Genomic DNA, 23,738 nt, shown 5'->3' with positions numbered 1-23,738 from the left:
TCTCTCTCTCTCTCTCTCTGTGCAAGCCTCAGAAGGACACCTCACTTTCTCTCCTGGAAGCCTCAGGCAGCTCCCAATCTGGAGAAAGAAATTGAATTGTGCTTGGGGAGAGACCTTAATTGGATGTGACATTTCTAAACCTCCAGTTGGAGGCCACCAACTTGCAAACTGCATTTGCTCATTTGCAGCCAAGGCAAATACGCTCCCCACTGATGGAGCGGAGTGCACACATGCAAGCAAGCAATCTCGCCTCCTCCCTGGCCTGGCCTTCTCTCCTCCTCCTCACGTGGGACACATCCAATTTACAGGAAGGTGGTCCGAGGGCAAAGGCCCTCCCCACGTCCCTTGCTGAATAAGCAAACAGGAATCCCACCCATGCAGACTCTTCACATTTGGACCAAAAAGGATGCAGCTCCTTCCAGCGGCCTCCCCTTGCCCTTCACGGAGGGAACGTGCCCCATCTCCATACGGATGAGGCACTCCTAACTGCCCCGCCCCCCTTCAGTTCACATGATACACATTCACTCCAGAAAACACTGCTTTCTTGCCACTGAAACAAGCAACCTCAGTGCACTCTAGATGTTAGTAAAACCAGTGGAACTGGTATTCCAGCAATACCAGTTGCTGGAAACCACTTTGAGGGGGGTGTCCTTGTGCTTGAATCCTGCCTGTGAATTAGCCACTGTGGGAACAGGATGCCCCAGCCTGATCCAGCAGGGCTCTTATGTTCTTGTGTAGAGTCAGACTCATCAAGCTGTCTTCTCCAAGCGAGAGGAGCTCTCCTAGGCCATCTAGAAATGGTTCCTGCCCATGACCAGCGGCCAAAGATGCTTTCCGCTGGAGACGCCAGCGATTTAACCTGAGCCCTTCTGTGTGCAAAGCATGCATTTCACCACTAACCTATGGACCGTTCCTCCGGCATGAAGGGAAGGATATATGCTGGAGTTTAATTCCTTCCCCTCTAGAACATGGAAGATTTAAAGTCCAGGTTCTCACATTTTGCTGCACCAGGTTCACCTCTAGCCAGTGGCAAAGCCTCTCATTGAAGCTAGTGGAGTTTGAGGAGGAGGTGAGGTTGGGTCAAGTTATACCATGATGATGATGATGATGATGATCTGCCCTTCATCACCAGGTCCAGGACAGGTCACAACCATTTAAAATCCAGATTTACAATGAAACAGATTACAGGAAAAGGGTAGGTCCTGAAAACACACATCTCAGGTGTCCAAGGCACAAGTAGAGGTGCATCTTCAGCAGTCACCAAAAGCTGTAGAGTGAAGAAGCCAGATGCAGCTCTGTGGGAATGGAGCGCCACAATTTAGGGACTGGCACAGAGAATGCCTTTCCAGACTAACCCCTCCCCAAACTTCTGAGGGAGCTGGAACTAACAATGGGGCTCTCTCTGCTGATCTCAACACCCGAGAGGGTTTGCAGGGAAGGAGGCGGTCTCTAGGGTACCTGGGGCCTAGCCCCTTAGGGCTTTGAACACTAGAGCGAGTGCCTTGAAGTGAACGGGGCAACGAACTGGCAGCCAATGCCGCTGCCTCAGAACCAGAGCTACAGGGGTTCTGAAGGCAACCCAGCCAAGAATCGGACCGCTGCATCTTGGACCAGCTGGAAGTTTCAAGAGTCGTCTTCAAGGGCAACCCCAAGTACGCCACACTGCATTAATCTGGTCCAGATTCTGTGGGCTACAACTGCAGTCAGTCCCAGCCAAGTATGATGCAGCTGTAATCTACAGCATATGGAGGCACCATGTTGGCTCTGCCCTGGCCTTTAGTATTTGGAGGCCGTGATGCTGTGCCATCTGAAGGCTCACGAATACAGCAATGGGAAAGGGCTGCACATTTTGGGTTGTGCACGACCCCCCCCCCCCATGCCTAGCCATCCTTATCAGGGAAAGAGACGTCCCACCCCATTCTATGGTGGAGGCAGAGGTGCTGCTACAGCAGCAGCAGCAACAGATGGGGCTGCTGGTTTATTTACGCTTTGCCCTTCAGAGCTCCTTTTAAATGCAGCTGCGTCCAGGGAGACATTTTCTCCTTGTTGTTATTTGCCAGCTAGTACCAGGGAAGAGAAGGGTGGCGAACAGCACAGCCCCCTCCCCACTCCACCCAAAAAGGAAGGGAAGCCATTAAAAAAAAAAATTAAAAATTAAAATGCAAGGTCCCACCCATATGGCTCAAGGACTCCAGGTGATTAGTTCTGCAAGGCTAGCCGTGCAAGCTTAGCGTTCAGAGGAGAAAAGGACGGGAAATCCAGGAGGCGGAGGGGGGGGGGGAGAGAGAGAGAGAAGAGAAGAGAAGCCTGCCTCTTGTTCAGGGTTTCAGAGCTTTGCAGCTTTGCTTTAATTAGCCTTAAGAAAACTCAGCACTCCGGTCTGAATAATAATCCACGTTCCTGGTTATTTATTCAGTTCCCTGCTGCTGCTGCTGCCGTTGCACATTACCAGCCTTAGTCTGCAGGAATAGATCATTTCTTGCCAGCCAGCACTTGCCAGCCGCCTCTCCGCGCCGCTCAGCCCACCCAGGGAAAGCGAGCGAGCAGGCGGGCAGGCAGGCAGGAAGCCCTGGGCAGGGCGCGGTTTGGGGACGGGCAAGGAGAGATGGATGCTAGAGGGGGGAAGGCATCGAGGCTGGGACTCGGGCACGCAAGGGGGAACAAAAAACGGGAGGAGGGTCCAGAAGCTGTTTCATTAAAAAAAGCTCACTCTTAGCAGGGTTAACAGAAGGGGGGAGAAAAAGGGAGACAGAGCTTTTTATCTACCTCCACAGAATGTCTGTCCACAGCCACTCGTGGGACTGGCAAGAAACAATGATTGAGCGGCCAGCAAAAGCCTCCAGCACAAAGCCTGGTTGGCAGCACTTTGATTCCAGCTGTGAATTTTGGACATGCAAAAGACAAAGAAGTCTAACGTGAGAAGTGTGTGTCTTGTGTACGCCGAGAGGAAGTGGGCTGCCATTCAGACCCACCTCCCTCACAGACACCGTGAGGCTCCGAATACAGGCACGTGTGGGGTGCCTTCAGTCCAGTACGCCACCCCCCACCCCCCCCACCCCAAAGCACAAGCCGTTTGCACAGATGCCTTTGCTGCTGTATGTGAAAACATCTCTGGGAGAGCAGGAGCCAGCGGCAGAGGGAGGCGTCTCCAAATGGGCCTGCAGCCTTCAGTGACCACCATCAACACCTCAGGGTGCCATACAGGCCTTCAGTCTAGTACTTAAGAAGAACATCTGCTGCATGAGGCCAATGGCCCACCTAGTCCAGCATCCTGTCCTCACAGTGGACAACCAGATGGCCCAACACGAAATGCACAAGTAGGATTGGAGCTCAAAAGCAACTCTCCCTTCCTGTGGCTTCTGGCAGCTGGTATTCAGAAGCATCCAGCATCCCATCCTGGCTAGTCGGCCTCTCCATCGCCCTCTCCTCCATGCAGATGTCTAATCCTCTTTTCAAGATATCCTCCTTGTCATAAGAGCGCCACCAGCTATTGGTCAGTTTCCAGCACAATTCAAAGTGCTGGTCCTGACCTATAAAGCCCTATACGGCTTAGGTCCAGGCTTTCTGAAGAACCGTAATATTCCGTATGAATCTGCTCAGGTTTTGAGATCTTTGGCAAAGGCCCTTTTCTCAGCCCTGCCACCTTCACAGGCACACTTGGTGGGGATGTGGAACGGGGCCTTCTCGGTGGTGGCTGCTATCAGGAAACTTTGGAACTCCCTGCCTAGAGAAGATAGTCCTTTTGCTGGGAGCTGAAGGCTTTCTTGTTCCAACAGGCTTCTGTTTTTAACAAAAGGCCTGGTCCTTTGCTGTTTTTATTGTAATGGTCTGTATATTCTAACAGGGCATATATACACAGGCACATCACATACTGTTAAGGTTTTATTGTTTTTAAATTATTGTTTTCGGCCCACTATGTTTTTATCTGTTTCTGTTTTAGCTGTGAGCAGCCTTGAGTCCCCGGTCAGGGAAAAAGAAGGGATCGAAACGAATATAATACTAGTACTAATACCCAACTCCTAGATATATTGGGGGGGGGGGAGGAGTTGTGGGGAGGAAGGTCTCGCTGCCACAAGGGGCCAGGCACCATGTCTCCTGTCCGCCAGTTTTCACCTGAGCATGAGGTTCATCAGCTGCAGCCCCTCTCCCTTCAGGAAACGGTCCCGGTTGGAGCTCAGCATCAGCGAGGAGCAAAGGGAGTCAAAGAGGTTCTCCATCATCTCCTGCTCTTCTGCCGCACCAGGGTTGTGGCGCTTGAACACCTGCGTGGGGAGGAAGCCGGAAGGCTTTATTGTCTGCCTCGTCCCTCCTCAAAAAGCAACACCCCCTAAAACAATCTCATAAATATCAGCTGTATGTGTGCGCCCCCTAATTACTGACATCCAAGTGCAGTGAGGAAAATAAACTAGGGCAGCACAGGAAGACATAGGCAGGGGACCCAGAAGGTCATATCCAGCTCACACTGGGAGGTGGGGCTGGGTCTGCTCATCGCCAGCACTGCAAGGAGGTTCCTTAACAACCTGCATGCAGGAAGTTTTTTTTAAAAGGCATTCTGCGCTGACACGATGGCCGAAACAGGGGATCATGGAGGCTTCCTGGAGCAGCCATGAGTGGGTGGGTGGCAGTGAGGGTGGTGTAATAGTATCAGACTAGGACCTGGGAGGCCAGGGTTCAAATCTCCACCACTCAGCCATAAAGCTTCCTAGGTGTGACCTTGGGGGCTACTCACTGCCTCTCTCAGCCTAGCCTACCTCGCAGGGTCATTGTGGGGATTAAATGAAGAGGGGGAGGCCCATGTCTGCACCACCTTGAACTCTTCGGAGAAAAGGGGACATGGGTGGTGCTGTGGGTTAAACCACAGAGCCTAGGACTTGCTGATCAGAAGGTCGGCGGTTCGAATCCCTGCGACGGGGTGAGCTCCTGTTGCTCGGTCCCTGCTCCTGCCAACCTAGCACTTTGAAAGCACGTCAAAGTGCGAGTAGATCAATAGGTACCGCTCTGGCGGGAAGGTAAACAGCGTTTCCGTGCGCTGCTCTGGTTTGCCAGAAGCGGCTTAGTCATGCTGGCCACATGACCTGGAAGCTGTACGCCGGCTCCCTTGGCCAAGAAAGCGAGATGAGCGCCGCAACCCCAGAGTCACCCATGACTGGACCTAATGGTCAGGGGCCCCTTTACCTTTATAAATGCAATGAAATAAATAAAGCAAGTAATGGCAAGGAGCCCCTGGTGACCAAATTCTCCATGAATGCCCCGGGAGGTTGGACTAGACCCCTTCCAACTCTACAATTCTATGGTTCTTTTAAAGTCATCCAAGCTGGCAGCAAGCAAGTGGGGCTGTGCCCCCTCTCAGGATGGCAGGCATGCGCCTGGAAGCGCATATATGCTGTGAAGCACCTGCCTCTGCCGCTGCCGGGAGCTGCTCTCTGCTCCTGCCCTTCCTCCCCGGTTCTAAAAGCCTGGCTCTGGGGCTCCCAATGGCAGGGAAGATGGCAGCGAATTACTCACAGATAACTGCTGAAGCAGCACATCGATTCCATCCAGTTCCCCGAGCAATTCCCTGTTGTCTACAGGAAGAGAGGGAGGGGGGAGAATGAAGCCAACTGTCAGATTTTACAGCCATCTAACACCGATATATCAGCAAACAAAATCAATATGGCTTGACAGAGTACAGAAGCTGCGGAGAGAAAGAGGAGGGAAGGAGACAGAGAGTGAGCAGAAGGAAGGGGAAGCCAAAGGCAGGAGGGGCGAGGCACCGATGGGGAGGGAAACAGAGAGGGAGAGTGAGCGAGTGCGGAAGCTGTCATGATCTGAAACAAGCCAGAGGCGCAGCCCAGCAGAATACCAATCCGCCGAGGTCAGCTCTCTCACCGTCCTTATTCTGGAGGAGGATGGCCAGGACTTCGCTGCAGTAGAGCTTGTTGGCGTCAAAGGGCATCTTTGCCTGTTGGAAGAGTCAGAGCAGAGAAATCCCGTCAGGTGAGAGCGTCAGGAGAGCATCTGCTAGATCAGGCCAGTGGCCCAGGAAGTCCAGCATCCTGCTCTCTCACAGAGGCCAACTAGGTGCCCGTGGGAAATCTGAGCACGAGAGCACTCAGCCTTCCTGTGGCTTCCAGGAATTTCCTCTGTGAATTTGTCTAATCCTCTCTTAAATCCTTCTAGGTTGGTGGCCATGGCTGCCTCCTGTGGGAGGGAGTTCCACCGCTTAACTGTGTGAAGGAGGACTTTCTTTTGTCAGTGCGGTGTAGTGGTTAAGAGTGGTAGTCTCATAACCTGGGGAACCGGGTTCGCGTCTCGGCTCCTCCACATGCAGCTGCTGGGTGACCTTGGGCCAGTCACACTTCTCTGAACTCTCTCAGTCCCACTCACCTCACAGAGTGTTTGTTGTGGAGAAGGAAGGGAAAGGAGAATGTTAGCCGCTTTGAGACTCCTTCTGGTAGTGATAAAGCGGGGTATCAAATCCAAACTCTTCTTCTTCTTGTCTGTCCTGAACCTTCCAAAATTCAGCTTCACTGGACATCCATGAGTTCTTGTGTCATGGGAGAGGGAGGGAAACCTTTCCCGAGCCACTTTGTCCATGCCATGCATGATTTTATCAGATTCTATCATGGTGCCTCTTACTCTCCCTTTCTCCAAACAGGGAGGAGAACCCTGGGAAGGTCCCCAGATCACTGCCCAACAACAAGGCAAGCTCCCCATTAATGACCCTCCTCTATACTGGGATGCCTCTGCCACCTGGTCACATTTCATCAAGCCCAGCGGAACCCTCCAGTGTGGGATGGAAGAGGGGAAAGGGTGTGGATCCTGCACCGAGGACTGGGAATTTTAAAGGTGGTGAGGCGATGGTGGTGCCTCGAAATAGAGGAGCTGCATTGCTATTTCTAGATGCCCCAGTTTCTAAGACATTGAGGCACAAATACAAGATGGGTGACACCTGGCTTGAGAGCAGTACATGTGAAAAGGATCTAGGAGTCTTGGTTGACCACAAACTTAACATGAGCCAACAGTGTGACGCGGCAGCTAAAAAAGCCAATGCAATTCTGGGCTGCATCAATAGGAGTATAGCATCTAGATCAAGGGAAGTTATAGTGCCACTGTATTCTGCTCTGGTCAGACCTCACCTGGAGTACTGTGTCCAGTTCTGGGCACCACAGTTCAAGAAGGACACTGACAAACTAGAACGTGTACAGAGGAGGGCAACCAAAATGGTCAAAGGCCTGGAAACAATGCCTTATGAGGATCGGCTAAGGGAGCTGGGCATGTTTAGCCTGGAGAAGAGGAGGTTAAGGGGTGATATGATAGCCATGTTCAAATATATAAAAGGATGTCACATAGAGGAGGGAGAAAGGTTGTTTTCTGCTGCTCCAGAGAAGCGGACACGGAGCAATGGATCCAAACTACAAGAAAGAAGATTCCACCTAAACATTAGGAAGAACTTCCTGACAGTAAGAGCTGTTCGACAGTGGAATTTGCTGCCAAGGAGTGTGGTGGAGTCTCCTTCTTTGGAGGTCTTTAATCAGAGGCTTGACAACCATATGTCAGGAGTGCTCTGATGGTGTTTCCTGCTTGGCAGGGGGTTGGACTCGATGACCCTTGTGGTCTCTTCCAACTCTATGATTCTATGATTCTATGATTCTATGAGTTAGCAGGATAATTACAAAGCAGGGACCAGTTTTATGCTCAAGACAGACTTGCGTAGAATAAAATTAGAATAGTGGCCGGGGGGGGGGGGGGGAGAGAGCAGAAAACGTAAGTTCTGTTATCACCTGCAACCAGCAAATTACAAATTGCTTCTGCTAACAAGTGCATAGGGTCACAGAGGAACATTTATGGGTTTCTGCAGCAGGCGGCATATTCCTTACAGGAGTGCGCAAGGGGACTTGTGGCAGCAAGAGAGCAGGGGAAGATGGAAGGACAATGGCTCTCCTCAAACGATAAACTGGGCCCTTGAGCATTCCTGGTTCAGCCAGATTATGTGAAAGGAAAGGCATAAAGGACAAGGACAGCGCAGACTAGGGGGGCACTGCCTTCATCTGCCTCGTCATCCCAAAAGAAAGCACTTCTTCACACAGCGCAGAGTTAAACTATGGAACTCCTTGCCACAGGAGGCAGGCATGGCCACCAACTCAGGTGGCTTTTAAAGAGGATTGGACAAGTTCATGGAATCAGAGAGGGCTGCCGATGGCTCCCAGCCAAGATGGCTCTGCTCTGTCCTCCGCAGCTGGAGGCAGCACTAAGTTCTAGGACCTCTCCTGGTATCAATGTGAAGTTGACCGGTCAGTCGGCAGTACCTAAGTCTTTCCCCCCTTTTAAAGATGGGGACAACATTTGCCTGCCTCCAGCCTGCAGGGACTCCGCCTGTTCTCCAAGAATTCTCAAATATTATCGACTCTGAGAATAAATCTGCAAGCTCCTTTAGTACCCTTGGGTGCAGCTATTCAGGCCCTGGAGGCGGGATAAGAGCTGGCAAGGAAACAGCTGTCTTGGGCTGCAGCTCCCTCCTTGCACCACAGGCTGAGAGCTAACCAGGGAGAGCAATAAAAAGGGAGGACAAGAGGTGCTAAAATCAGTGTCTGGCGCATGAACCAGGAGAAGCCTGGGTGACTTGCCTTCAGCCTCTTGAGGAGCCACTGCATGAGGCCCTGCTGGGCAGCGTCTGAGCACATCTCTGGCCGGAACTCTGCCATGTTCTCAATGATAGCTTTGGAAGGAAGGGCGGGGAAGGGACAGGGAAGAAAAAGAAAGATACGGCACGGTTTTATTTCTTTTACAGATATTAAGGCACATGGTGACTCAGTGCTGTCACAGTACACGCAAATTTCTGGCTCATTTAATACCATATAGAAACTTTATTCTCGATTAGGACAGAACTCACACATGAAGAATACTTTCATATTTTATAAATCTTTATTATTTGTAAAGGGAATCTCTGTATGAATTAATACTTTACTATCCCTCTTTGGAGTTGCTCTTTATATTTGAACTATTTGCCTCCGGAGCTGGGACACTTTATGATTTAAACTTTTGATTCTTGGTGTGGGGAGGGGTTTCATCTCGTTAAGATTGCACTTTTGGGGTAGTTAATAAATCAACAAAAATTAAAAAGTAAATAAATATCCAGGCTTAAACCAGAATTCATAATTATGAACACACACACCCTACCCCCCCCAAAAAAAAACCCTAAACCACCAGCTGCTCTTCTTGAAATGGTAAAAAGCCTTACATAGCAGAGGGTCTTTTGCTTTTGTGGCATTTTTTTCTCTGTTGACAAACCAACCAGCTCTGACACAAGGGCCATTACTTTGGGGTCATTCTTTGCAATGTCACCCAGGAAGCGCGATTCTGTGTCTGGAAAAGGCATTTCTTGGTTGCTGCTTGCTCTGTTTATGGGGAGAAGCAACTTCCTTCTCCAGCATCCAAATAAAGTGAAGAACTCTCCATACACGGTGGGAGAGAAAGAACCTCAAGTTCCTGCACCCCCCGCTACTCCCCCAGCTGCAAAACTCCGCTTTCATCTATCCACATCTACACCTCAATAGCTATTGCACCCAGAAGGAATTTCAGATTCCCAGACTCCAGCACCAAGTCTTCAGGCATTTTCATTCCCTCTTATCTCCTCTACAGGTATATCTAGTCAGCAAAATATCAACCTTTTTTTTAAACTGAGTGGAAGATGACAGATTCAGAGGGGCTGCTGGCCATTATATTGTGGTGGAGCCGATTTAAGAGATTGCTCCAAGGAAACAGGGCGCTTAAGTGGATTGTCATCTGATTCCAGCACCCGGCTGCGAGGGAAACATCAGTGTGAATGAAAGCAGGGTAGTCGCAGATACACCTCATAATTCCACTCAATAATGGATGGCTGAAGGTATGTCCCTACATTCCTAATGTTACGTGGAAGCCCTCGCTATGGAACAAGATGAGCGATGGAGTTATTAGTCAGCTGATTGCCTTCAAATATACTGCTAAGAGATAGCACAACTGACATTTTAAAGGCCTGGCTGCACTCTAAGACCTGCTCCCAGACCCCGACACCAGCAGGTACATCTGCTCTCAAATGAGATCCACCACGTGGAGCTCTATGAACGTTATAAAACAGTGACACACATCTGTGTCCTTGCTGTCTGGGTCCACGATGAGAGGTTGCCCTCCAAGCCCTCCTTACCCAGAGTGTTATGGACACCATCTGCCTCCTCCTTGACACTTTCATCCAAGCGCTCCAGATTCTGGACCAGCAAGGCAACCACCTGCCCATCAACCTGAGCCACAAAAGAGGGAGACATAAAGGTTAGGAGAGGGGTTCCTAAGGGAGTGGGGGTGGCAGAAATCAGTGCAAAGCAGAGGAGTTGGTGGAAAATCAGAAGTCAAAACATAATAATAATTATAACAACAACCAACACTGCAGTGAGATGCGCTCTGATAAAGGAACAAGCTGGCTCTCAAAGCTCCCCCCCCCCCCTTAAACTCCACTGCAGTGTTTTCCCCGTAATTAATTGGACAACTTTCCTACGTCAGACACAACCGAAAAACACCTGAAGAATGTGAACCTTGTCACAAGTCTGCTATTCCCTAAATCATGCCTTGATTGACTTATAATCTCCCCGAATTCCAAAGTGCCAAGCGGAACAACCCAACTGGGCATCAGCTGCCTGTCAGCCTTGAAAGCAATTGCCAGTTGCGGATGGAGCGGGATTCCAGTCCTGCTCGCCTGCTGAGGGGCTGGGGCAGAATCCGAGGGCCAGCAATTATGCATAATGAAAGCCTTAGGGAAGAAATGCCGCCTTTTCAGAAGGGGGAGGGAGGGGGAACACACACCAAGCAATCACTCCCTGCCTTTTATGATGTAGCCTACACAACGAATGCAGCTGAAGGCAACTTTATCTGATTAAAATTATCTTTGGACACGAACAACATTCACTCTGAGCACAATTCGGCAAGCCAAGACATCTGCTATTATGCTGCAACCGATTTCACTGAGCTGGTTCTCATTGTTTATTTCTATTATTTACTGGATTTAAGAATGTAAGAAGAGCCGGCTGGGGTAGACCAAAGGGGACCCATCTACCCAGCATCCTGCTCTCACAGGGGCCGACCAGATGCCCCAGTGGGAAACCCACAAGCAGGATTCAAGCGCAAGAGCCCTCTCCCCTCCTGCAGTTCCAACAACTGGTACTGAGAAGCTCTGCTGCCTCCAACTGTGGAGGAATAGCAGAGCCATTGACAGCCCTGCGGGTGAACATTAGGGTGGGAAAACCTAAACACAATATGTTTAGGCTCCGCAAGGACAATCCATAGGACCCTGAGTTCTTAGGTGGGTAGGAGTCCACGGGATGGACCTGAAGCAAGGGGAGTCAGTAATGGTGTGGGGGTTCGTGTCAGACTAAGACCTGGGAGACTGTCACGGTCCGGTCTACGGGCAATCAAAGTCCTGGCTGAGGACGTCGGGACCGGGGGCAAGATGGCGGGGTGGGAGCAGGAACAAGAGTCCAGAATCCAGGGGACCAAGGGTCAGGAAGCAGGGAGTCACAAAGTCAAGGGTCCGGGGGTCGAGAAGCAAGGAGTCAAGAAGCCGAGGTCTGAAGATCAGGAAGCAAGAAGCCAAACGTAGCAAGGCAGGAAACGAGTTGCTGTGGCAAAGAGCCAAAGGGAAATGCTGACCTTATATCCCTTCCCAGCTCTTGCCACCAGGTGCTGTGAGTTACCAAGCAGCCTCCCCTGTGCGGCTGCGCCTTGCCTCCCCAGAACAAACTCAGGAAGGCCCCAGTCCTGCAAAGCCCTACTGGTCCCAGGGCCTGGCTCCTGCACGCACTCCTGACAGAGACCAGGGTTCAAATCCCCACTCATCCATGAAGCTCCCTGGGTGTGACCTTGGCCCAGTCGCTGCCTCTCAGTCTAACCTACCTCACAGGGTTGTTGTGGGGATTAAATGAAGGGTGGGAGAACCATGTCCACCCCCTTGAGCTCCTCGGAGGAAAAGGTGAGGTATAAATTCAATAAATAAATGCAGTAAGTCATGAGTTTCCTTGATGCTCCGTCCTGAAGATTTGCTGGCACAAGAATCGTTCAAGAAAGCATCCCCTGGAATCTAACCATGTGGACAGAGCTGAGCATGACCAACTTCTGCCCTTCCAGCAGATCTGACTAGATGGTCCGTTAAGATACCCTATCCAGTTCCACGGACCAGAGCACCCTCACAATTTGATGTCAGAACACCACAACACTCGTGGGGTGTGAAATCACGTTAGCGGGCAATCCAGTGACCTTGGCTCAAATGTCCAGAAAGTAATTATTCCCGTAAAATAAAGGGGAGTCATTCAGAAGTCAACCGTGACCCATTTCGCTTAAGGTAGACAATAAAGCACTCTCGAAACCTGGCTATTGTCAGCAGGCTTGGAAGAAAGGAGCAGGCACAAAAGGAGCTTTTGTCCGGGTTTATTGCTTCTCTGCGCAACAGATTCAGAACACAGCCTCTGCACCTACTTCTGGTCTCCCCCCCTACCCCCACCCAGCCTTGCCATCTCATTCATTCGGCCGGCTCTTGTAACGAAGAGCCGGTAATTAAAAAAGCTCAGAGGCCAGCCAGAAGAACTCATTTGGGGCAACGGTAATTAACCTCTGGAAGGTAACATCACAAACGGAGAGGCAGGAGAGATTGCCGGGGAGAAGTGTGCAGCCGCTGCTCTGCTCCTCCAAACTGACAGCTCCCTGCCCTCTCCACCCCCGCAGAGCAGCCAAAAGGCCGCAGAGCAGCCCAGGTGTTTCATGAGCGCAGCAACCCCTTCCCCTCGAAACGGAGGGTGGAAAGGCTCACATTGAGATGTTCGCACTAGCGCTGACAGCTGGCCTGGAGTCCCTTCCAGCACAGCCCCATAGAGCCCGCTCAGCCTGGCAGTTCTGGCCAGCAAAAACTCAAGAATTCTCCCCAGATAAAGCACCTGGGAAAGGCGAGCTTCTGATTAGGGCATGGATGCATTTCCCACAGTGCAGGAGGAGCACCCTTCAACTATGTCAGCCTCTTTGCCTACCATCACTTGCTGCGAAACGAGAGGGGCTGTAGGAGAGAGGTGGAAGGGGAGCTCAGCAGGGAAGAAACGGAAGTTTAGGAGGAAGAAGGGAACGTCAGAACATCAGAAGCGCCTTCTCGATGAGGCCAATGGACCACCTAGCCCAGCATCCTGTTCTCACAGGGGCCAGCCAGATGCCCCAAAGGGAAACCCAGAAGCAGGATTTGAGAACAAGAGCAACCCTCTCCCTTCTGTGGTTTCCCATAAGTGGTATTCAGAAGCATGCCTGTCTCTAACCAAGGATATTCGCAATTCTCGTTCATATTCCAATTTAGTCCTTTCTGTCCCCAGATTTCCCGTGGAGAAACCATTTTTCAAAAGGGGAAGCGTATCCCTGGCTGCTAGACACAATGGCTGACCTTCTCCACCCGCTGTTCAGAGCGTATTCAGACGCTGTGCTCCCTTCCAGGTTGCTTGGGATCACGAGTGAGGAGAGGGGTGTTGCAATCAGGGCCCACCAGGTCCAGCTGTCAGCTGAGAGACCAGGATGCTGGACTAGGTGGGTTCTTGGCCTCACCCTGTGAGGCTTTTGGCATGCTCTCACGAGAACAGCAAATGGCAATGCACACTGGCCCTCTTCTTTCAAGCTGAGTGCTTGCCTTTGAAAGCACTGTTCATCTCTCAATAGTTGCAACCAAACTGATGATTGTGTATGGCCATCGTAAGAAAATCCTGGCTTGGTGTTACAAGGAAATGCAAGCCAAGAGCCAACCACAGGGGGCTCTCACCCAGGCAGGTGGTCTGGCCAGAAGGGGCTACTCACCAGCGCGTCTATGAGGACCTCAGCTCCTTCCTCACTTTCATGAAGGGTGTCGATGTCTGTAAGCTCCTGCAGAAGATCCACCACAGCTATAGACACATGTACAGAACGTTAAGGAACGCCAGGTTTTCCAAGTAGGCAAGGCTGCTTGCAGTAGCAATGAAGACACCCCTTTTCCGCTGTGCGCACACAGACACTGCAACCACAACAGGACCCCTTGCAAAACGAGATTCCAGTACTTAAGTTAGTCAGTAACCAACATGGCAATTGCTTTATTTGGTGGTGTATGTTTTGACATGCTTTTTCTTCATTGCCTGTGATTGCTTTTGTTATATTTTTGTAATTAGGCAAATCTTTTCATGTTGTAAGCTGCCTCAAACAGAGTTTCAACGATGGGAAAGTGGCATACAAATCAAAGGTTCTGGCGATGATGAAAGAAGTGCTGTCAAGGGTGACACCTGGCTAGGAAGTGGTGCTGGGGAGCCTGGGAGCGCCAGGTGCTGCCTGCAGTAACTGCATCTGAAAGTGACTGTTAGCCAATTTAGATTAATCTTTTTAGCTGTGGCTTGGAAGCAGTGGCTGAACATTTTGTTCGTGGCTAGAGTTTATCTGCAATCCTACCTGGCCCTCCAGTTTCTTTGACTCCCCCTTTTCTCAGGAGACAGCCCAGAGTCTCTGCAAGGCCCATGACATCTATGGCTCTAGCCAACACCACTTGGCTGCTCCTGGGGTTACGACCTGCCCTAGACTTGATAGCCCCATTTATCTTCAACACCTGTCCAGGGAGCAGCAGGGGACCGAGGTACCAGGACCCGTGTTTGAATTAGCAGGCAGCAAGCTAGACCATTTGGGTATGGCTGCAGGGCATGTCACACAGGCAGAGTAGAATCACAGAATCTAGTATGGACAGCAACCCTAATTTTACTGACAAGGAAGGGAGGTGATCTGACAGCCAAGGCATCCTACAAAATTCACAGCTTCTGGGGTCAACCCATCCCTTTTTCCCTGTTTTTTGCTATCTTACTTGGGAATAATTTCAAAGACTTTGTGGGCAGGTCCACAGAAAACAGCGCACTGCAAAAATCCAATCTGTGGATGTCATGCTGCCATTGCGAACTTGAAAGCAAACAGACTCTTAATGAGGCTGCCATGCTCAACTGGGCCAGGATGCTGCTGCCCACAAAAACTTCTGGTTTCCAAACTTCTGGTTTCTTGTTCCCAAACCTGTAACTCAGGGCTTATGTAACAGATAGATCTTTTAAACCGCAGTGCAGCTCCGTCAGAAACATTCCCGCTCGTTAGGCCTACTTGACTATTCTCCGATACGCGACGATCAATCCTGACCTATTCTCTGCACATCACAAAAGGCAAACCCGCATTTTGAGGTGTCCTACATAGAGGCCTCCTGAAGTAACTTCCTAGGGCAGCAGAGAAAGCTCACTGCCTTCATCTCGTGTTCCTCCTTTCCCTCCTTCTGGAATGTATAGTTGGTCTCCAAGGCCAGGCTCCCCAACATAGCGCAGCATCAGAGTTGTCACTTCTCCACAGAAGATTGAAGCCGCTTGCAGCAGGAAAAAAAAGGCCCTGCTGAATGTCGAGCCCACAAAGCCTACTTCATAAATATTGAATATTTTCTCTGGCCCACCAGGAAAGAGGAGTTGTAGCTGTTATTCATTAGATATGTTGTTGTTGGCCCTCTACAATGGGGTCCCAGAGAGGACTACAACTATTTAAAAGTACAGTGTAAATCAGTTAAATCAATTAGGTGTCAGAAGCAAATCTGTGAGGAGAGCGCTCCACAGTTCAGAGAACACCCTGGCTGTGCTTTCTGGGGCAGGGGGAGGTAGAAACTCCAAGACAAAAGGTGTGATAGAAATGCAATAAACAAATAAAATATATTATATGCTGGAGTGATGGCTCCGCCAGCAGCCTCCCAGCCCACTCAAAGTTCCCAATGGGATCAACAGGAGGGTTCTATTGATCAAATCAACAGCATACCAAACAGGCAAGTCATGGGCTCGTGTGTGTATCCTGAAACTTGTTCCATCATGTAACGAACTCTCTTCCACCTTGCACACCTCCCTCACTTTTGTTAAGAGAAGCATCTGAAAGCTGGCTTTCTAGTGAACGGGGGCAAGTAGAACGGGAGAAGGGATATTTAGCTTGCAGTCCTTATCTGGGTGGATCAGAGAGTGCGGCTTAGTGTCAAGATTTATCAGGGTGGGGGCTTAACTTATCATTGTAAACTGCGGCCCTTGAGGGATGCAGCAGGATAAATATCTTTGTGCACAGCTCTGCAGGTAGGGAATCAAGAAGATGCTGAAGTCCCTGTGCCGTTAATTCATCTTGGAAAGGCCAAAGGGGGAGAAAAGGAGGGGATAAGGAAAGCAGGATTTGTCTCTGTCAGCCATGCCCTCAAGCCTCAGCTTGGCTACACACACACACACACAGAGAGAGAGAGAGAGAGAGAGAGCACTCTCTTCTGCGTTCCAGTTGCCATCGCTGCAAAATAAAATTTCAAGCTCACACAAGGCCTGTTTCAAGTCTGCAATCCCTCTCCATTAAGAGGCAGCTTTTTCAGAATCAACTTGCTGCAGATGTTGCCAGCTGGGCTGAAGAGGTCTGGAGAAGGAAGCAGCTTCTCTTCCCAGGAGGCTCTCAGCCTTTGCTAATTTAAGCCACCACCTGAGCATTACCGCTTCCTCGCATCCTTGGCTCTGGTTCAGCAGAGGAGCTGCCTTGTCCACAAATTAATTTTATCGCTGGGGATTTTATCCACCTCGCCTCTCCGTCCTCCTCCTGCCAAAGCACCAACCTTAAATCAAGTGTGAAGAGCCAGCTCAGTTTAGCACTCCTTTCGGGGGGCGGGCGGGGGGGAGCCTTCAAAACATCTCTCTGGTCTCACTTTACACAAAGCCGCATTTGCCCAGGTACTTCACTTCAAATGATCCTTGCATTCTCACTTCTGCTAAAACGCAGCGTTTCAAGTCTAAGGATTCGGTTTGCTCTCTCCTGCTTTGCCTTCCAACATTTCAGAGGAGTTCCGGCAGCTCTTGGCAACGGCGCCTTCCCCAGGGGGGCTGCAGGTCACCAGCCGAGCCTCTGCCCCCAATCTAAATGACAGATACAGGATGACCCCGCTTTGCTCGATGCAGGGCTGAGCGATGGATATTCTGACAAGTCGTCAGCAGTGGCCGTCACTCCCAGGCATTAGCTTCTCAGGGCTGGAGAGACACAACACTCTGCATTCCTTCCTCTTAAAGGTCAGCGCAAGCAAGACCACCAAGTCCCAGCCAAACCCCCCACTGTTTGTGTTTTTCCCCGAGAATGACAAATCCATGCTGACCTTTGGGTACAAAATGCCACTCTCAAGCTGCCCGCAAACCTCGTCTCCGGCCAAAGCTTTGCACTGCCACGAACTAAGGTGACAGAGATGGCCAGGCACAGCAGGCGCTTCCTGCTTTGCTGCACTCGCTGGGCTTTAATACTCATTCATTGTTCTCCCTGCAACTGGAGCACAGGGTGGCTAACGTAAATTGAATCAAGTGAAGCAGCACAACAGTAAGACACAATTAAAACCACAAACCCACAAGTCTTAACAGAGTGCAACTGACACAATCATCTCTAGAGCCACCGAAAAAGCATTTTTCTCCAAACCGTATATCTGAACAAATAAAGATGTATTTAGCCTTTATCTACAGGTTTCTCCTGCAGGGTTGTTTGATGTTATTGTTAAGCAACCGGGGGGGGGGGGGGGAGTTCTGTGAGCACAGGCACCACCACCAAAAATGCCCCGTCTCCTGTGACTGGCCCACTCACCACTCCAGCCAGCGGGACCAAAGACAATTGACTTCGCAATTTTCCCACTCCAGACCAGGGAGAAGATGAGCAGCGGGGTTTGATCTGCAGAACGTTGTTCTCTGCAGAGGCGAGTAAGCAGCAAAAAGCCTAATACAGAATCCCGCTAACCCAGGAGCAAAGGGTTTGTCTTGCTCTGAATGCCAGATGAGAAACAGTCACAGGTTGGAGCGCTGCAGCTCACGGGAAAAGCTTTCCACAAAAGCCACGTTCATTTTCATGGAGGAATCTGGTCTGCACCTTTTGGACACACACTGCCCAACTTGCGATTAAACATTCCCACTGCAACAGGGTCATCCTTAAATGACTCAGAACTTTGGAAAATCCTTATAAACAAGTCATGTGTGTGTGTTCAGCCTGCCTGCTCATCTGCAGTCCTTTTGCCATGGCACTTCTGTGCCTAGCAGACCAAGCTCTAAGACAGTCATAGTTTCATTTGGTGTGGGATGTGGGGGGAAAGGGGGTAGTACTTCTGATGAAGAACATGCTGTGCTCCTTCTGGGGTCCTTTGTCCACCTTTGGTCCCCATCCTGCACTCAACTCTCACCTGTGGCTCCTAGCAGCTGTCAGCATGTGTCTGCACCTTCTGAGAAACACTGTGCTCTCTGCAGCCTTGAATTACTATTCCCAGTCTCACCTGCTCCCAAGACGTGGTCTGCTTCTTCTTCTGCTGCTTTTCCCAGACTGGGTTCCTCCCCTGCCAAGACTGACCTCTGCAACATCAATCCTATCAGCACAGCTCACGCTCCCTCTAGCCCAAGGTCCCCCCGCTGGCTTTGAAGCCGAGGGACAATGCCACAGCAGGCTGCTCTAAGCATGCATGCCTGGCTTCAGACTCTCACGAGAATCCCAATTGTGCTGTGAGTGGTAATACACAGAGAGGGGCAGCGGCAGGAAACCAGAACTATGGGGGGGGGGAGCACTGACAGCAGAGCCTGGCTCATCCACCCCAGAAAGGATATCGGTGTTGTCGTGGCCAAGCAGCCCGAGGAGGGAGTGCACAGCGTTGAGCTCCACCAGCAGGTGGTACAGGTCCGGCATGGTCGCGATGACGTGCATCTCCTGGATGATGTCGTTGAGATCCAGCTCAGACTCCATGAACCTGCAGGAGGAAGCAAGGCAAAGCTCAGCAGGGCCAGCAAAGGTCCATGGCCCACCGGCCAGCTAAGTGCCCCCTGGGGCAGATATGGCTGCTGCCATCTCACTGCCCATAGGAAACCCCAAAGAAAAGAAGGAAACAGGAAGGGGATGAGGGAAGGCCGACCTGTTGTGTGTCTAGTCCAGCATCCTTTGATGCACCTCTTCCCCTAAGGCTTAATAATAATAATAATAATGATAATAATAATTTACCATTTATACCCCGCCCATCTGGCTGGGCTTCCCCAGCCACTCTGGGCAGCTGCCAAAAGAATATTAAAATACTGTGATACATCAAACATTAAAAGCTTCCATAAACATGCTTAATAAATAGGCAGCATTCTGCAGCCCTGGACTAGCCAATGTGGGGCAAATTCCCTTTGTGGGCTCATGTACAGAGATGCACACCAAGTTCCCAACTGCTCAGACTTTCTTCAGGAATACATTACAGGGCAGAATCCAAAGAGAGCTCTCCATTAGAATGCAAACTATATAGGCAAGATGTGTGTCCCCTTGGCTGTTTCATCTTCTCCTCAAACAGCTTCTGCCAGGCCCATTGCCCCATCGCTCAGCCAACCACAATCCTTAGAAACACTTACTCAACCCGATGTTGTTATTACTGTACATATCAGAACCCTCCTTGTACCTTATTTGGAACTGTTTTTTCACTCTAGCATTTAGCTGTTAGGTTACTCCTTAACTGGCTCTTACTGGTTTTGTGGTCAGACCATACTCTTGTACATTAGAACTTGGCCTCATTGATAACGGGTTTTGCTGGTGCTTTTCTCCTCCATATTCTTCCGAAGCTTCTTGGATTTCCTTATCTCCCTTCTCAACCTTCACCCATTTTCCTGACCCTCGCCTTCCCTCATTTCTCTAGACCTAACCCTGCTCAGACTTACATTCTAGACTGTAAGCAGCTGAATGTTGCTCTCACGGAGGCAGTGACAAGTGGAGCCAGGTGTATGTCGGGTGCCCACACGGCCACCATCTCGCCTGCAGGAGTTCCCTTCCTATCATGGCCAAAGACACTCCCCAAATCCCAAACCCAGCAGATCCTGTTTATGCAGACCCTGGAAACCTCCCCCCACTCCACCCCCATCCACCCACACAGCCACCAGACTACCTTGTGGGCTCTTCTGTGTTCCAGCAATCCCCAAAATTTAATTTATAACTCTGTCATTTAGAAGAGAAAGCATGCAAGAAGGATCCAGGCATTTTGTGAAATTGAAAGCTACAGGACTGTGGCAAAGACCTGATCAGCCAAAACTGCGCACATCAGCATAACTGCCCATATCAGGGCACCAAGTGCCAAGGTGCTGAACAGAGAACACTGCTGCTGCTGCTGCTGACGACTGATCAGTAAGTTACATGCAGTGCACATTCTATTAACTTCAATTGGAAAGTAAAGGAGACAGGGCGCAGAACTTCTCAAAGGCCATTTCAATATTGCAAAAAGCAAAGCAGAGTTTGGAGGAAGATTTTGCTGGGTTTTCATTTTGCCAGGACCCAGAAAAAACGTTACGTTGTTCTTTCACAAGACCCCATACTTAGAGCTGTAAAAACACCCACCGAAAATGATGGCACATATTCAGCTCATCCTGAGCATTCCTAAGAGAGAGGCTTCAGATGTAAATTAATTATACAAATTCCAAATGCATCCAGTTTATACCATGGGGTTGGGAACTGGCAATCCAAACGGCTCAGCCCAGCTCTTTTGTGTGGATGCCGGCAGGTCCAACACTTTGGGCTATTATGATATTGATCCGCAGGAGATGTTTGTGCGCAAACAAGAGAAAGGGCCCTCCTCTCACTGCATGTCTTCAGAACTGCCTTCTACCACAAACAGGACTGCGAAGTCCAAGCCTGCTATTTTGGGGACACTGACTGCCTTGGAGAGTGTCCAGTTAAAATGTGATTATTTTTCCATGCAGTATTTTAACAACATTTTTTAAAAAAACACCATCCATCTTCCCCGTGTGCTTTGGTGCCATTATACTTGCCAAACAAAAAGTCCTGTTTGAAATTCAGCAAGTAAGGCTTGCAAGCACACCGCTGGCAGAGACTAAATTTGAACCAGATACAATATTGTGATTCTGCCCACGGAGCAAAGGGGGGTTTCGTTTTGTTTTTCCACACTGCCTTTAACTCGCCCACTGGGACCCTATCAATTCCGTCCAAGGCGTTCTGCTAAGCAGCTTTTTCTCCACACTTGAAGGAAACTCTGCCCTCCAGAAAGGCTCAGGGTGCCCTGGGGGATCCGGCATGGATCGACTGCTTGCAATTCACCAGCTGGGAGGAACAGCGGAAGCAGGGAGCTGCAGCTCAGCCTCAGCACACCCGCCTGATGCTCTCAGGGGACACAAACACGGCCTGATGGGCCGCAAGAGATCTGGATTTTCACTGGGCTCTGGAACTGAGAAAGAGCAAGTGCCAGCAGAGGCTAAGCAGGGTAGCAGGTGGCCAAGATAACCGGCAGGGCTGATGTACGGTGACAGCAGCTGCGGGAAGGGAGAGCTATTGATGCAAAAGCCCCAAAGAAGGGGAAACGGTTCGTGGTCCGTAAGAAACTGCCACTCAGAAAGGTCTGCAACAGAGCAGCAAAACCCATTCCTGCCACAGAATGGAGAGCTTCTCCTCCCTTCACCCCAAAGCTCCCTGGGTGCAGCGTCCAATGGCTAGAAGTGCCATTCAGGCAACCTGGCAAGTCCAGAGTACATGCTAAAATAATGATGGGAACCTAGTGCAGGTGAGCAGGCACCTGGCAGGCAACAAAAGTCACCCTAGGCTGAGCTTACAAGGAGTGCAGCAGGCCTGTCAGAGGCTAGAGTGGAGATGCGGGATGCAAAAAGACATGCAAAAAGAATCTATGATTCTATGGACCCTGGAGCACAGGAGATGCTGGAGCATCTAAGGGGCAAGAGACCGAGCTGCAAATCAGGAAATCCCGGATTCAAATCTCACCTATGTCACTAGGTAGGTGGCCTTGGGGAAACAGCTCCTGCAGCCTCAGTTTCCCCATCTGTAATATGGGGGTGATAATAACTGACCTGCCATTTAAGGCTGTTTTAGGATTACAAGAAGATGTTGAGTAGGCAGAGATCTTTGAACGCTCTTTAAAGGGGAAATAAAAGAATAATTGACTGAGAGGAGGTGGACAGAGAGAAAACTGAGCTGTAAGCAAGCATGAGCTCAAAAGTGTTCAAGGAGGAAGAAGGAGCAAGCTTGTTTTTGGTATCCAATCCATACAGGAAAGGAGATTCCGACTAAACCTTAGGAAGAAATTCCTGATTGTAAGAGCTGTTCCAACAGTGGAACGGACTCCCTCAGAAGGTGGTGTGTTCTCCTTCCTTGGAGGTTTTTAAGCAGAGGTTGTACAGCCATCTGTCTAACTACCAATACTTCAAAATGAAGCCATAGTGTTTTGCCTCAATGCTCAGCCGGTTTCTGTACTAGCTCATGCCACTTTCTGCCTTATATAGCTTTCTTAAATGCTACTTGAGCTTCAGTGAAGCCCCTCCTGCTAATTTCAAACGCTGTTTCTGAGCTATATGTGGCATGATGAGAATGTAAAGCAAAGCACATCCCTCTGGTCAGGTCTGTTTTCTTGACACCAAGCGACAGCAGGGCAGAGCCTCGCTGTACAGATTTGCACTGAATAACAGCTTGCCAGATCATGTGCAAGAACAGAAGCTGACCTATCGAATTCACAAGCCACTGGATCCGCGAGAAATTGCTGAGAGCTTTGTTTCTGAACCAAGGAGCCGCCTGACTTTGAAGGCTTATTTCCAAAGTATAAAGAGGTCTCAGTTAAAAGCCTGCGAGTGCCCAGCTCTCATTCTGCAAAACAGGTTTCTCTGCATTAAAAAGCAACAAAGACTTATCCACCAGCTTGAAGTCTCTCTCGGCCGGACCTTTTGTTAATAGGGAACTCGAGTTAGTAACCTGAGTACGTTGGACGAAGCAAAAAAAAAAAAGCCAAATCATTCCAAGACTTACTTCTCTGGGTTATCAGGGAACTTGATCCGGAGTTCCTGGTTCTTGTAAGACCTCTTCTCAAAAGTGAGGATCATCTTCTTCACGGAGCTTTCGTCCAGAGGTTCCTCCTGGCCAAACACACAAATTAACTCATCTTACGAGACTCTCACAATCCAACAGCTGTGAACTGGTTCTAAGTTGTGCAGTCTCCCCACCTGCCCACCCCCACCTCCCTTTACAACCCTTACACAGAAGCAAGCTTGCTAAATGTCTCTCCTCAACCCCCAAGCCTTGTTCTGTCCCCCGCCAAACCTTCAACAGAAAGGGCAGCCCTCCATGAGTGTTTGGATAATAGAGTGGGATCAGCTCCCAAGCCCCATGGAATATCTTGTGCCTGCTGCGGGGGGGGGGGGGGGGGAGAGAGGAGAGGAAGAAGTACACTTGTGGGTCCAGAAGGAAGGGGTGCAACTCAAATCTTATCTCCTCCACATATGCACAAAATGCTGTTCAACCGAAGAGGAAATTCAGCATCCGCAAAAAAAGTGGGTATTTACTAAGCTGAAAACTGAAGGGCACAAATTTCTGCATTGGGGTTCCTTCCAGCTCTACAGTTCTATGATTCTACAAAATGCTCCCATCCAGCTATCATGGAAATTCATCCCATGCTGCTGCAGACCACAAACCATTGTACACTGAATTCACGTGCCTTTGCTTTCCAGAGAAAGAGGGGCAGCACAGCCTCCTCGTGAGAAAAGTACCTCTTCCTCTTCCTCCTCGCCCTTCTCAATGATATGAAGGACCTTCTTCCTCTCGTCCTCCGTCTCCTCCGTCACAGGCGCCTCCTCTTCCCGGTGACGGCCACGCTCCCGCGCAACGCCCTGCTTGTGCCGCACTTTGAGATCATCTTCCTCATCTTCACGAGGCCGTTTTGTCCCTCTGTTCGG

At 50.2% G+C, this 23,738-nt stretch overlaps 1 protein-coding gene across 1 annotated transcript in view; it reads right to left on the bottom strand.

Moving 5' to 3' along the window:
- The window catches only part of CTNNBL1 (catenin beta like 1), a 96,379-nt gene that overhangs the window by 48,434 nt on the left and 24,207 nt on the right, over positions 1-23,738 (bottom strand). The window contains exons 2-10 of the mRNA XM_083447438.1: positions 23,553-23,738; positions 22,816-22,922; positions 18,642-18,781; positions 13,825-13,922; positions 10,163-10,256; positions 8,607-8,698; positions 5,869-5,941; positions 5,506-5,564; positions 4,114-4,262 (exon numbers count right to left, since the gene is read on the bottom strand). Of these exons, the coding sequence (XP_083303564.1) occupies positions 4,114-4,262; positions 5,506-5,564; positions 5,869-5,941; positions 8,607-8,698; positions 10,163-10,256; positions 13,825-13,922; positions 18,642-18,781; positions 22,816-22,922; positions 23,553-23,738 (998 nt within the window). The remainder of the gene's footprint in view (positions 1-4,113; positions 4,263-5,505; positions 5,565-5,868; positions 5,942-8,606; positions 8,699-10,162; positions 10,257-13,824; positions 13,923-18,641; positions 18,782-22,815; positions 22,923-23,552) is intronic.

Source organism: Podarcis tiliguerta, assembly GCF_965153285.1.
Source record: "Podarcis tiliguerta genome assembly, chromosome: 6".
NCBI classification, from domain to species: Eukaryota; Metazoa; Chordata; class Lepidosauria; order Squamata; family Lacertidae; genus Podarcis; species Podarcis tiliguerta.
Note: the sequence above shows the minus strand (reverse complement) of the source record. Positions and strands in the feature narration are given on the sequence as shown.